Source organism: Drosophila sulfurigaster, chromosome 2R, assembly GCF_023558435.1.
Source record: "Drosophila sulfurigaster albostrigata strain 15112-1811.04 chromosome 2R, ASM2355843v2, whole genome shotgun sequence".
NCBI lineage: Eukaryota > Metazoa > Arthropoda > Insecta > Diptera > Drosophilidae > Drosophila > Drosophila sulfurigaster.
In genome coordinates, this window is record NC_084882.1 from 33,118,116 (window position 1) to 33,131,932 (window position 13,817).

The 13,817-nt window shown below is 41.4% G+C and overlaps 2 protein-coding genes across 2 annotated transcripts; one reads left to right on the forward strand and one right to left on the reverse strand.

Annotated features, from left to right (window-relative positions):
* The first annotated feature begins 2,116 nt into the window (after nt 1-2,116).
* On the forward strand, nt 2,117-10,578 carry LOC133837194 (uncharacterized). Its single transcript, XM_062267871.1, is given in 8 exon segments — nt 2,117-2,686; nt 6,283-6,399; nt 6,589-6,915; nt 7,844-8,510; nt 8,513-8,619; nt 8,831-8,960; nt 10,048-10,372; nt 10,439-10,578. Coding segments are annotated over 7 exon segments (1,704 nt in total). The 5' UTR covers nt 2,117-2,686; nt 6,283-6,382; the 3' UTR covers nt 10,570-10,578.
* Nucleotides 10,068-11,591, reverse strand: LOC133837195 (uncharacterized). Its single transcript, XM_062267872.1, has 2 exons — nt 11,115-11,591; nt 10,068-11,054 (listed from the first exon to the last, which is right to left on the reverse strand). The coding sequence occupies exons 1-2, from the start codon at nt 11,341-11,343 to the stop codon at nt 10,678-10,680; spliced, it is 606 nt and encodes a 201-aa protein (XP_062123856.1). The 5' UTR covers nt 11,344-11,591; the 3' UTR covers nt 10,068-10,677.
* Nucleotides 11,592-13,817: the final 2,226 nt, after the last annotated feature.

Below are 13,817 nucleotides of genomic sequence, written 5' to 3' on the forward strand. Positions count from 1 at the left end.
ATTAAAGACAACCTTGACTTGCTAACACCTTAATTATGCCAAGTATATCACGACTTTTCACTAACAAACGCTCCTCTGATGATGATGCTCTACTGACTTTTTGTGGCTGATTACCAAAATATATGTATGTGTGTGTTTATTTTGTTATTTTGTAGTTTTGTAGTTTTATGGCTTTATTTACCTCCATATATGATGGCGCAACTTAACGCCCTGTTAAGCCGACTAAATGCAAATGGCACTGCGGCAACCCTGGCGCAAATAAGTGCCCGCAATCCTCCTCCTCACCCTCCACTTCACCCTCACTCATCTCTGCTCTGATTTAATTGTTTTACGGCGTCTTTCGATTGCGTACGATTAACGCGTAAATAACACGTGAACATTTTGCAATTTTCCAGCAAGGTCTTGATGCCAAGAGAGTTTTCCAGTTTGATCAACGTCGAGGCTATCAAACAGAGGCCAGTTGTCTGGCTGGCTGACAATGAGCGATAATCAGTTGATGTAAATCTCTTCGCTGATGGGAGTTTACCACTTACTTTTTGTTTCGGCATTTTTGGTATGCAAAACGCCTGCCATTTTTTATCTCTTCTTGTTCGTTGCTCTATTGTTGCCATTGCTACTTTTGTTTTTCACCTTTTCCCACTTGACTTGACTTTGGCTTCTGCGCTGTTTGACGCCGTCGGGCACTTTTTGGTCAAAATTAAGCGTTGGCTTTGCAAAAGCAAAGGCAATTAAGACTAATTGGTTTACCGGCTCTTTGTTGCTCGGAAGTGCAGCCCACCTTAGTTGTTAGTTGTTAGTTAGTTATCTGAGTAAGTTGCGAGTATTTGTTGTCTTTGGAGTGTGCAAAACGTTTATAAATTGCAGCGCTAAACAATTGAATACCTTTCGCTCGCAAGTACTCTTTGCAAGTACTCTTTGCAATCATTTAATTATTAATAATCGCCAGTGCCAATAATTGCCATTGATTATGGCCAACTTCAGTAGTCAAAAAAAAAGTGTGTATGAAAAAACAAAACCGCACACACTAACCCAAATACCTGAGGCTGCCACGCTTTGGCTTCATCGTCTTCGTCTACGTGTTCAGCTTAAGCTTCGTTTTCATCTTCGTCTTTGGCTTTCAGACTGACAGGCTTTTCGTCTTGGCGGCCCCAACATCATCGCTTCGCAGTTAAGATTAAAGTAACCATCGACAATTGGCAAAACCAAGCAGCTGCAAATGGCTTGCACTTTGTGCTCGAATCTCTAAATGAAAACTTGCAAAAAAGAAGAAGTAAACTTAAATACAGCAATTGAAATACTCTCTACTCAAATCTAGGGGGGTATTTTAGAAGAAGCTTAGAAAAGGTTGAATACAAATTAAAAAAATGTTTTTCTTTTTGCAATTTAATAAGCTTTTAAAGAAAAAAATAATATTAAATAATTTAAGCTTGTTTTAAGTAGTGGCGATAAAAAAATATTTGTTCCTTATGGATCAAAAGCAAAAGATTATTAAAATATCTCAAGAAATACAATATTTGTAGAACTTAACTTTTATTTAATATAATAAATCCATAATTTTTATAAGTGAAAATTTCTTATATTAGAAACATAATTAAAAATATAATAATATAACACTAATACTTTATAATATTTGTTATATTTATTATATGTTATTATAAAAATGTGGTATTATAGTATACGAAGTTGCACAATAATTATGTATAGTATACATAATTGCAATACACATTTCCATTTTCATTCTCACATTGCAATTCACTAATATTTATTTATTTAACTAATTTTGTAATAATACTCCCCTCTAGCACCTTTCTGCACACACAGTACAAAAACAAACAAACAACGTCTATTAGTTGGTTGTAAGCATATTTGGCGCGCTCAATTCAAATTGCCACTTTGGGCGCAGCAGCATCTGTGCGATGGCCTACACATACAGACACTCACACACATGCACACAGACGGTCTGCGCGACTGCGCTGTCGTCGCTCTCTCTGCAACTGTCGCGCACTCCCTCTCGCTCTCTCGCTCGCTCCAACTCGCAGCTCTTTCGCTTGCCCGGGCGCCATGCACGATGATGCTACCTGTTGGCAGTTTTTCGGTCATGACATTCGTTCAGTCTGCATTTGACTTTCGGTTCGTTCGGTTGGATTTCGCGGTCTGCAGCTCAAAACACGAACCACAATTTTCTGTGAGTGTGTGTGTGTTTATTGCGCCTGCGCAAATCGTTGAGTGAAAGATTCCAAACTGCAGCAGGTTCGTTAGTTGTCGTGAACGCGTTGACAGCGCAGTTGTCGTTGTTGCTGTTCGTTGTGAGTGTGGGGGGCGCGTGCGCATTGCATTGTGAATGGCTGTAAATCGTTTGTGAATGGTGGTGAAAAAAAGAGATAGAGCGAAAGAGACGTGCGCGGCAGTGACAAGAATTTTGTAGCCGCAAATGTTTGAAAAGTTAATGAAGTGCAAAAATGTTTGCTGTCACTGCAGCCAAATTACTGTGAACGCTTTGATTTGCGGTTGACCCCACGAGCTCTTGCTCTTGCCCTTGCCCTGGTAAATCGGTAATCGACTTGTATTTTTTTTTTGGTTGCTTGCTGCTGTCGACTGCCAAAGTGAAAATTGTGAAAATTTGCTGCTGCACACGGATTAGTCGCATAGCAAAGAGCAAAGAGCAAAACAGCAACAAGAACTGAAAGTAAGTTAACATTGTAAATACAAGAGATATTTGAAATTCCTAACTGTCCAAAACAAAATTTCACTTCATTGACAACCCAACGTCGGTCGGACAGTGTTAATTTATGCGCCCAGAGATTGTCTTTCCCATATTGTTATATAGACAGCAGGTCAGCTCAGCTCTCGATTAGCTTTGAGGGCGCGCCCAATTAGCAGCGCAACTTTTGAGCTGGTCATTAAAAAGTAAAAATAGATAAAAAGTGATGGAAACACAAGCACAAAAAAAAGCGAAATATGTAAAAAGATATACTACTCTCTTATAAAGAGAAGTGATGAGCAAAGAAGAGGTGATCTGTCTATTCTAATTGAATGAAATTAACCCACTTTCGGGCGTTGTAAAAAACAAAAAACAAAAACTTTGTCTACAACTGTTGCGATCTTTGTCTTATATTTTCACAATAATTGCGCCCAGAAACAAAAACAAAACGAAAAAGAAGAAGAAGAAGTTGAGGAGTCTTCTTAATATGAATAAGATTGTTTGGAAGAACAAGAGCTGTCAAATTAAAATTATAATGAGCTTTGTAACCCAGTGCGGACAACAACCAAAAAAAAGGTAGAACGTTGCTTGGGGTCTCAGTTTGTCTGTCCGTCCGTCTGTCTGGCAGTTCCTGTTATGGGCAACACCTCCAGCTAGACGATGATTTAAGTGTTGTGTGTGTGTGTGTTTCGAATCAATCAATAAGGTTAGTTAAATACACGATGAAATGGGCACAGGTGTTTATTTTTTTCTTTTTTTTTTTGTGTGTGGTAACAGTTAATGCCTTTGTTGACCAAAATTGGGAGCGCAGCTTTTGGCTCTTTTGCTATGCTAAATTTTGTGTGGTGGCATTACAATAAATAAATTTGCGTGGCGTTTCGCATTGTCTTGCAACCCAATTTCAGGGGTCAAGCTTGATTTACAACCTTAGCGGTAGTTCTGCCCCCTAAATAACTTCTTTTTGTTTTTTTGCTAATTGCAACAGGTGAGATTGTTAATAATAATAAAATGTTAATGACAACAGCACGCCAGGCCCATCAGCACAAAGATTTTGGCTTCATCTCTGAGAGAGAAGAGCTCGTTATAAAAGTCGCTCGATTGCATGCAAGTGGCCAAAGGCAATTAGAAGTTTGTTGGCCTGAAACTTTGTGTCTTGGTATCATGGCCCAACACTCGTAACAAATTGTTGTAATAATACTCGTTAAAAGAAAAAAAAGCTAGAAGCTAGAAGCTAGAAAAGAGTAAGCATGTTTGTCTTTGGCTTGAACAACAAATCATTTCACATTTCCACTGTTGACGAGCGCGGGTTCATTAAACCGTCTCTGCTAGAAAACTCGAAGAGTGTAACTAAAAGCATAACCGCAGAATTCTGCGCTTCCGTTCTCAGCTTTGGCACTGTCACCTTAGCTTACATAAGAGACAGAGCAAGAGAGAGACAGAGAGAGAGAAGCTCTGCTCTAGGGCTCAGCCAAGCGCGAACCGATCTCAGGTGTCATAGCCATAGGTCTTGCAATGTGTCGCTGTGCCTGCCCCATGTGGCATAATTGTATTGTAATCGCAGCGCCCTTTCTTCTACTTTTTTTATCTGACCCAACAACGACAACAACAACAACAACTTGTTGCGGTGTTTGTTTGCTGTGCGTGTGTAACTGCAAATCTGTTTGCTTTAGCTCTATTGTTGTTATTCTGCATCTGCATGAGCTCAGCAAAAATCCCACACAGCTTGTCTGCCTGCTGTTTATCTTGTGGATTTGCTGGCCGTCATGTTTCGTCGCATCTTCGCATCTTCAGCCTAAGCTGAAGTGGTGAAAGAGCAAACAAATCCAATGCACAGTTTTGGCAACACGTTGTCTATTGGTTCCCATAGCCAGCCTTTAATTAATTGGTTATCTTTTCACTTTGCTCTCTCGCGAGTTATGATCCAGCCCATTAAATTCTTTTCTCACCGTAACACACCTTGGCTTCTTGGCTAACGGCGCTTTGCGGCCACTTGTCTATTGCCAAAGCGCACTTAGAACGAAACCAAAGCACACACAACACAAGTGGAGAGGAGGGAGAGTCAAGTGGAGGGAAGGAGGGCCTTCAATTAAGGCGTCTACCTGGCCGTTAAACCTCGCTCAAGTAATGCACACACGGCTTGAACTCTTTTGGGTGGGTCACTATCCACCACCTGAGCCACAACCTGAACCGCCTTAACTTGGCCAACAGCAGAGATATACACAATATTTTGCTGCGCTTGGCTGCGTTTCATATGCAGCTTGTTGTCCACAATTGTTGTTGTTGTTGTTGCTGTTGTTGCTCCACAACAAACATAAAATGTTTAATTCTTGGTAACACAAACATATTTCTCTTGTCTTGTCTTCCTCCCCATTTTCCGTTCCCGTTCCCGTTTTTAGTTCAGCTTCAGCGCATTGGCGCTCGAATTCCATGTAAATGCATTTCTCCAAGCTCAAAGAAAAACAGGTGAAAATCTGTTTAAAAAACATTTAACAAGAACATGAACAAAATTCAATTTTGTAGAGCGCTGTTATTTGATTAAAGACTTTGTAGCACAATCTATCTTTAATAATGATGATCGCAATGATGTTATAACATGCAAAATAGTTGAGCATTCATTTAATTATAATTCACCTGATTTGTAATAGTCGTTGATGATAGCTTGAAAGCTGAAATTGAAAAATGAGCACAACTATGTTAATAGGCCGTATTTTTATATGATTTTTATCAATTTATTTACATAATACTTTAAGCAGCAATTAAAGTTGATTAACAAATGCTTAAGTAATAAATGCTGACAGTTATGAAAGCTTTGGGGCACTTTATTTCCGGCTTAAATTTGAATATATGACAAGAAATAAGCAATAGGAAAGTAATTATATATAATATAATATTAATAGAGCTTCATGTCAACGCATTGAATACCTTTTTATAAATTCATGTTTATTAGTTAATAAATTTTTCATAAAGAAAACTTGTATAGCAATCACAAAAACATAATATTATAGCATTTCCTTTTATAGAAACTAAGTAAAATTAATTTAAAAATTAATTTGAATATGATGCCACTCTTTTAAATTTAATTTATTAACAAAAATAATTGCATTAATTGACATCTGGCCTGATGTTTTATCTGCAAAGTATTGTATAAGTAAAAATACTTTCTTAATTGAATTTTGTATCACATTTTGTTTGTTTAAAATTTTTGAATTTTTTTCAAAAAGCGTAAAGTTGTCATCTCCTTTGCCTTGGCTTGTGTCTTATTGTTTTGTGTTTTCCTAGTTTGTCATTTGTGCAATGCAAACAAACAAAAAATATAACTCCCACAATAAAATGGCAATCACATTCGCATTCGCATTCGCAGCTCACATGCTTCCTGAACAATTCGAGTGAGTGTCTGACTGTGAATGTGAGTATGAGTGTTCGAATGTGATTATGCGTGAGTTGCCTTAAGTTATGATAAGTTATGTGGACCGCCTCGAAAGTGGTGAAAGCGGCAATTGTTTTGTGGGCGTCCACGAATTCTTACCCAGAGACAGATTTCCTATTTGTTATTAACAATTGTTTTCCACTCTTTTTTGCAGTCGAAAACAGTGCCAACTACGCATAGATCAAACGTCAGAGATTGTCACCGAGTCTGACGCCCAACATCGTAGCCATCATTCATTCCTTACTCTTGCCGCAATGGAACCCAACTTGCTGTAAGCTGCCCGCATCGCATCTTGCATCTCTGCATCTTTGCATCTCTGCATGATCCATTTTGTATAAAGCAGCATAATTCATCATATATATAAACACACCACACACACACATCACGTAACCCACATTCAATAGCCATAATCCGACTGAGAGTCTGTTGTAATTCCCCGACTCGGATTCGTCGTTGACAGAAAACAGCTGCTGCTGAAGAACCATCAGGACTCCATCTACCAGACGCAGTCGCAATTTCAGTGCCCATCCCTCTGCATGTCCATGGCCGACAGCAGGGAACGCATTCGCGGTCCATCGCGCGATGGTCGCGAATTCCTCACCAGTCCACGTCAAGTGCTACGTCGCCTCATGCTCCTCTCGGAGGGACGACAATATCGCGAAGCTGCTGGCGTTGTGGGGCGTCTAGGGCCTTCAGTGCTGCACTCGGTGATTGCAGAGTTGCCCATTGATTTGCTGCTCGAACACTTGCCACACAGCGCTTATTTGCTGGAATCTTTCTACACAAGGTAAGTAATAGGGAGAGTACTTAACATTTTTACTGATAGGTTTACAAAGTGAGGGTATTTGATAAGTTCACAAACTTAACAGCAGAAAGCAGCTAAGAAACCCTAAGCAAAAATAGCTAACGATATAGCTATATTAGTCTACCTGTCTGTCTGTCCGCCAATATATATGTCTCTATCTCAGAGACTATTAAAGCTAGTCCTACCAAATTTGTTGAAATTACTTCTTTCGTTACAATGCAAATAAGATTTATATTAGAATTCAGCTATATATTTTTATATAGTATATTATTATATGTTTGTAGTAAAAATGTTGTACTAATCTTACCAAAATAGATTTAGCCAATAATAAATTTAGTTGTCTTTAAATGAAAACATTTGTAACAAAGAGTTAATGATGTCTGGTCTGTCTGCTATAAATACCCATGAGACTATTAAAGCTAGCCTTACCAAATTTGCGAACAATGCTGCTTTGTGATGAACGTATAAAAAGTTTGCTCTAAAATTACTCCACAAGTTCATTCTCTTACTCAAATGCTACAACATAAAAATACATGTATGAAAAGAAAACGGAAACTTAGCTGTTTACTAAACAAAGCAAAAGCAATTGTACGACTATAAATAGGCCTATACTTTTTATTGGTTTAATAGTTAGTAGCCTTACCAAATTGGCTAGCAATGCTGCTTCGTGCTACACGCAGCTAAAGTTGGCTTTAGATATCTTCTTCTGTCTGCACAAAGTTGTTAAAATAAATGAGTACAAGACCAGAAGTTAGTAACCAATAGAAATAATTTCTCAAAATGTAATAGAATAATGATCAGTAACTTTTCTGTAAAACCTAGATGTTATACCGGATACAATTGTACAGTTTACTTTTTGGTGCTCTAAAATTGTTTAGATAATATGTTCTATATGTTCTTTCTATTGCAGATTAACCACACTGAACACGACACCCAAGCCGGATGTGCCCAGCGAGACAGTCGCCTGGCAGCTGGTGCGTCTCTTTGCCAATCCCCACGAGTCGGGATTGCGGCAACGTTGCTCGAAGCTGTTGCACGCCTTGGCTCAATACGAACCAAGTTTGAGGCAGACGTTGCGGGAACGTCGTCGAAGCTTCGACAATGCGGTGCAAGGATTGGGCGTGCATGGCCTGACGACAGATGCGTCGGGTCAGCTGATATCGTTGCATGTGGCGCTGAAGACGGAGCTGCAGCGTCACGTGGACACCTACAAGATGGCCATACACAAGCTGGAGGAGCTGAGCATGGTGACTGTCAATCAGGATCCGGCACATTCCTCCCATCAACGTCTGCTCGCCATCAACTATGGCGACATCCAACAGCGGCTGATTGACAACAAGACGCTGCTGACGATGTTGGATAAGCCAGCACTGAAGCAGCTGTACACGCTGGTGGAGAATCTCAGCACACGTGTGGAGAACGACAAGGATGTGCTGTCGTGTGTGGGCCAAGTGAAGCGTCTCGATGCGCAGGCACACATCGAGAAGCGTCCGGCTGCCGGTCTCCTGATGAATTTCTCGCGCGGCTGCGAAGTTGTGCTGCACATGATGGGACCCGAGAGCTTGCCCCCCCCAGCCCGGTGGCTGTCAACAAGTCGGCGTCGACAGCTGCCACAGCCGGTGGTGGCAGCAACAGCAGCTGCAGCGATGGCTATCACTCCGACGACTCGGCCAGCGAGGATGGCAGGTGAGAAGAGATCTTACCGATCTAAGATCGAACCGAACCGAAGTGAAGCGAAGACGAAGACCTGTTTTCTCTTCTTCTGATGCTGATGCTGATGCTGCCACTTGACATGGTTCAATGCGGCAGTCACCCACACATACAGAAGAAGATACACAGATACACTCAGTTGTACACTCTCACTTATGGCCTACGCTTTCATCTCTCTGCTCCACAGCGAAATGGTGTCACACTATCGAAATCTCTACATCGAGAATCGCGCAGACGCCCTGGAGGCATTGGACAGCTTGCCGCAGCTCAAGCACGCACACAGTCTGAAGGGCAAGATACTCTTCTCCATGATTGTGGTGAGTCTACATTGCGTTTTCGAAAGGGTAGTTTAATCGATTAGTTAAGACGCTAGTGAGATTTACTTGAGTTAAATTGGGTTACGCTTGATTAACGTCAAAGCTGCAAGTTCATTTAACTCTTCATAACTTTGACGACCTATTGAAAATTTAATAAGCTACAAACTTATCAGCAGAATTTCGCATCTGGAATGCGAATCTTAATTACTTATTTTCTCCTGTCAAGTGTGTACTCAATAAATTCAGTAATCTGAGAATATTTTTGATTAGCATTTTATATGACTATTAATTAGATTGTGGATCACATTATATTGTGATCTTATAAAGCATAAATATGTTTTGTTAGTTTCATATCAAATTGTAGATCCAATTTTAAGTATAATTTTATGTTGAAATGTAGAAGCTTAAAAACAAAACATAAAATTATACAAATGGAATTTTTCAACTATAGAAAATGCCAGGGTAAATTTCACTCTTATATTTTTAGCAGTTTCACACTAAAATATAAGAAGACAACTAAGCTACGCTATGTATTCAGTATATACTTAGTACAACAGGGTAGCGTCTCGTTTTGCATTACCAAGTAATCATAGTCCAACGAAATCGAAAATGAAATTGCAATTGAATCGAATAGAAAATAGTATTGATTATGATGTTGCAGCTTAGGTTGCAGCCCGCAGGCAGTTGGGCTGCAGTTTCGTAGCCAAATTGTTATTGCAAAATATCAATTTTGCAGCAAGGAGGCAAAGAGTTAAACAGGGAGATAGAGACTAAGATTAAGATGGTGGCACTGATTAAATGGCATAGAAGAAAGTGATGTCGCCTTGGGGCGCCGCAAAGATTACGTTGGCGAACTGGAACTTGACTGCTGTTCGCTGTACTCGATGAATAACTTTCGATCTTGTCAGCCGACAATAGTAGAGACAAGTGGCGAGATGAATGACACTGGCAATTGGCCGGATCAGCTGGTTTCGCTTGGGAGTTGCTCGCATTATAGCCGTGGGCTGTGGGCAGTTATTGAACCATCATTGCTAATGATTGCGCATATTTCTCATACCTTTTCTCACTCTCTTTCATCTGGTGTTAGCTTTCTTTTCGCCTGTGCCACGGCATGCGGGAACGCAAGGTGCTGGAGGTGCGCCGTGTGCTCAACTGCGCACTGGACAGCAGCAGCGAGACAACGCTGGCCTTGGATCGTTCGGTTCGCAATCATCTGCACGAGACCACAGACAGTTTTCCGCTGGGCGAGATTGAGCGATCGGTGTTCAATCAGGTGCTGTCCACGCTCCACGAATATCCCTGCTTGGAATCTTGTCCACCATTGACGCACTTTGTCAGCGCCTGTGTGCGACTCGCCTGGCGCATGATCAACCAAAAGGCGCCTTATTATTTGGACACTGATTTCAATCTGGGTGAGTTTTGCTAGTTTAACTATTTAACAACTTTATTCTAATCATATTCACTACATTTTTGTTTAGGTTTTCTGCGTCCGGAGAAGCACGAACGACATCCGCAGTCGGATCGTCGCTCGGATCTGATCAAGGCCTTCCTCTGGCCCGCGCTCATGCAGAACAATCAGTGCGCCTTCAAGGCTGTTGTGGCCACTTGAGCTCTGAGCCCTGAGCTCTGCTCTGCCTTACTTTACACCTTAAGTCAGTTTGTACATAATTTATGCTTACTCTATATCTAAAACCCAAAATAAACGATAACCTTAACACTAAGCATAACTGATGGGCTTCAGTCGAATGCTCTGACTGCGCTGCTTGTTGGTGCAGAGCAACGCGTGCTCAGCGTAGAACTCGATGATGTCGCAGGGCGAGGGAAAGTGACGTTCATGCGGCTTCAGCTGTCCGATGCCGTAGCGTTGACGTCCATCGATCTGGCGCACAAACAGATGATAATACTGTTCGCCTGCATAGATGCTCACAATGTACTTGATGCACACATCCGTCGCCTTGAAGGGACGCACCAGACAGGCGCCATCCTCGCGTCCCTCGAGCATGTGTTCCGCTGTGGCGCGATCCACGGTGAAGTAATACGCCTCGGTTTCGATCTGACGACACTCGATCTCCGCATAGTTTGCATCGGCATCATCTGGAATTGAGAATGAGATCAATATAAGAGCGAATGATAGAGAGCGAGAGCGGAACTTACCAACTATGACATAATCATGTTGTGTTCTAAGCTGCTGATCGTCATCAACAATCGATGCTGAAACCCGTTCGCCAGCTTCGCTATCAGCGTCGACGTCACGATAATCGCCACAACAGCAGCAGCCACAACCACAACAGACGTAGTCGCATTGCTGCTCCGTCAGACTGTTGTAGAAGCGCGCAAATAGATTCTGCAGCACAGTCCAATAGACACGTGCACACCAGCACATGACAACGAGTTCCAAATTGCAGCCCGAAAGCCAAAATCCTAATGCCAATCTCGGCTTAGCCTGATTTCACTATTTGTTTTGTTGTCCAATTCGATGATTTGAGCTTCTATGCTGTTGCCATTGCGCCACATCTTTCACGTTCGCGCGACTCTTTAGACTGAGCGCCACGCTTGGGCTTGGGTGAAGCAAGCCGGCTAGCTGCGCCGACGACGTCTGGCTCTCTCTCGATGGCTGGGAAGTGCTACAGTGCCTATTAATTAAAATGTGCTTAATGCGCAGCTCAGTTGTTCAGTCGCCTCACTCGCTGACTCGATGTCTCTGTCTCTGCCTCTGTCGCCCTACTATGTGAGTGTGTGTGTATAATGACCATATGTAAATATCATATAGATATGATGTATAAACATACACGATAGTTAAATACCCCATAAAGAATGCAAGCTAACTAAAGAGTGATTCAGGATGGGGAATTTATTACTACCAAAGAAATATATTAAATGAATTCTATATTTGCTGATCAATATATTCTCTTAAAGGGGGCTTAACACATTAGAAGCTTAGTTGAGCTGAGGAATCTTTGAAACAACGACATTATTATTACTATCAATTAAAATCAGTAGCTACTCTTCATTCTTATATCTGTTTTTAACTATACTAAGAACAACTCATCATCTTGCTCTTATTCCCTAAATCCAGGGTATTTAGTAGTTGTTACCCTTTCTTCCCATCAAACTTTGGGTGTAGCTGGGGCTCAGTTTTATTGTGGATTTTGTGTACTAAACGAGTATATAACATATATTATTGCTTTTGCAGCCGGTAACTCGATATCAAAGAGTTGTCACAGTCTTTGCAAGCGCAGCCAAGTGCAGATCACTGGCGCAGCTGAGTGCCGCAGTTCGTTTCCCACAAGTGGTGACAATTTGTAAACAATTTCCACGCTCGAAATGTGTTTTCCCTGCCATAACCAGAGCACATGCTTGCTCCACTACGCATACCCCAAAGCCCTTACCCCAACTCTAACCCCAATCTTAACCCCATGCCAAACATTTGTCGCTACGCGAGTTACTCATCGTTTCCTGCTGCTCTCTCCTCGCAAGACATAAATGCTATGTGGTTCTAGAGTTACACAGATCTCATTACAATTTGTTTTGTTTATGCAGCTCGCTTGAGTGGGAGACAAGTTGGAGACAAAGTGACTGCCATGGCAAATTTATGGCGTTTTAATTAAGTAAAATGTGTGAAAACTTTATTCTGTTTGTGAGTCTACATTTTATTACCGTTTATAAGCATGTTAATTTCAAGAAATTGCTTTTATTTTCAAATATGTTGTATTTTGAGCCGTAAAAGTCTTCTTATACTTATAACACGAGTGTTCAAACTTATACAAGCTTCTTTAATGAAGACACACATCATCGTCACAGCAATCAGCTTTTCAACGATGTTTTTTCCCCCAAATTGACGAATACTCACTCTTATAACTCGTACTTATACTTGCAACTTGTGTTTGCACCTATCTAGCCCGGACACGCACCTCATGCAGAGCAGCCAGCTTTTGTCAAGCGATGAGTAGCATACTAAATGTATGCCAATACTTGTATAAGATGAAAGCGATGCTTAGCATGGACAGGCACACTTAGCGTAGACACGCACCTTCAGCGCTGCTTTTATAAAAAAAACTTTCGAATACATTTTATAGCGCGCCAGGAATTTGCAATTCAAAAATGATTTAAAAGGCTGCGTCAACGTATTCTAAAAAGGTGTAAGTGTTATGATGTAATAACCAGAAGGAATTTATTGAAGTATTTGGACGCATACCGAAATGAAATGCAAATAAAAATGTATATGGCTGGCCACTTGTTTTTATTTGTGTGTGGTACTCGTATCGCTAAAGTGCGGGTATCAATTGGAGAGCTTTGGAGACCGAAAGAGTGGGAGAGAGCGAGAGTTGGGGGGTGGGCAAACGCAACTCTGCAAGTCCGTCACGTGCGTCAAACGTCAATAAATGGATGTTTCCATATATGTATATGTAAAGCATTAATAATAACAAAAAGCGATATAATACGATCGTGCCCAGTGCCCCAGCCAGCCAGCGTCGTAGTGCGGTTCAATTAATATGCGGCAAACAATTTTGATTGAACTGCTAACAAGCTGGGCGCTAGCTCATAAATCGGCTTGCAAAGTAGCACAAATTGATTTTGGCCATATTCATAGGCCATTTGATTGAGCTATCAAACGATTGCTGCGTGCAGTTCGTCACATCCGAGTCATTGGCCTGTCCAGGGTCTAGGTTGCCTCGCTTCGAGCTTCGACACACGTGCACCAAAAGGCTCAATGCCAGTCAAGGTGGTGGCACACTCCACTTCACACATTTCGGCAATGTGGCAGGCGGCAGGCGGCAGCGGCAATTCCCGTTGGATGTCAACGATGGTCATCAATTTCAATAATGCGGGCTGGCTGTCGATGCTGATTGAAAGTGC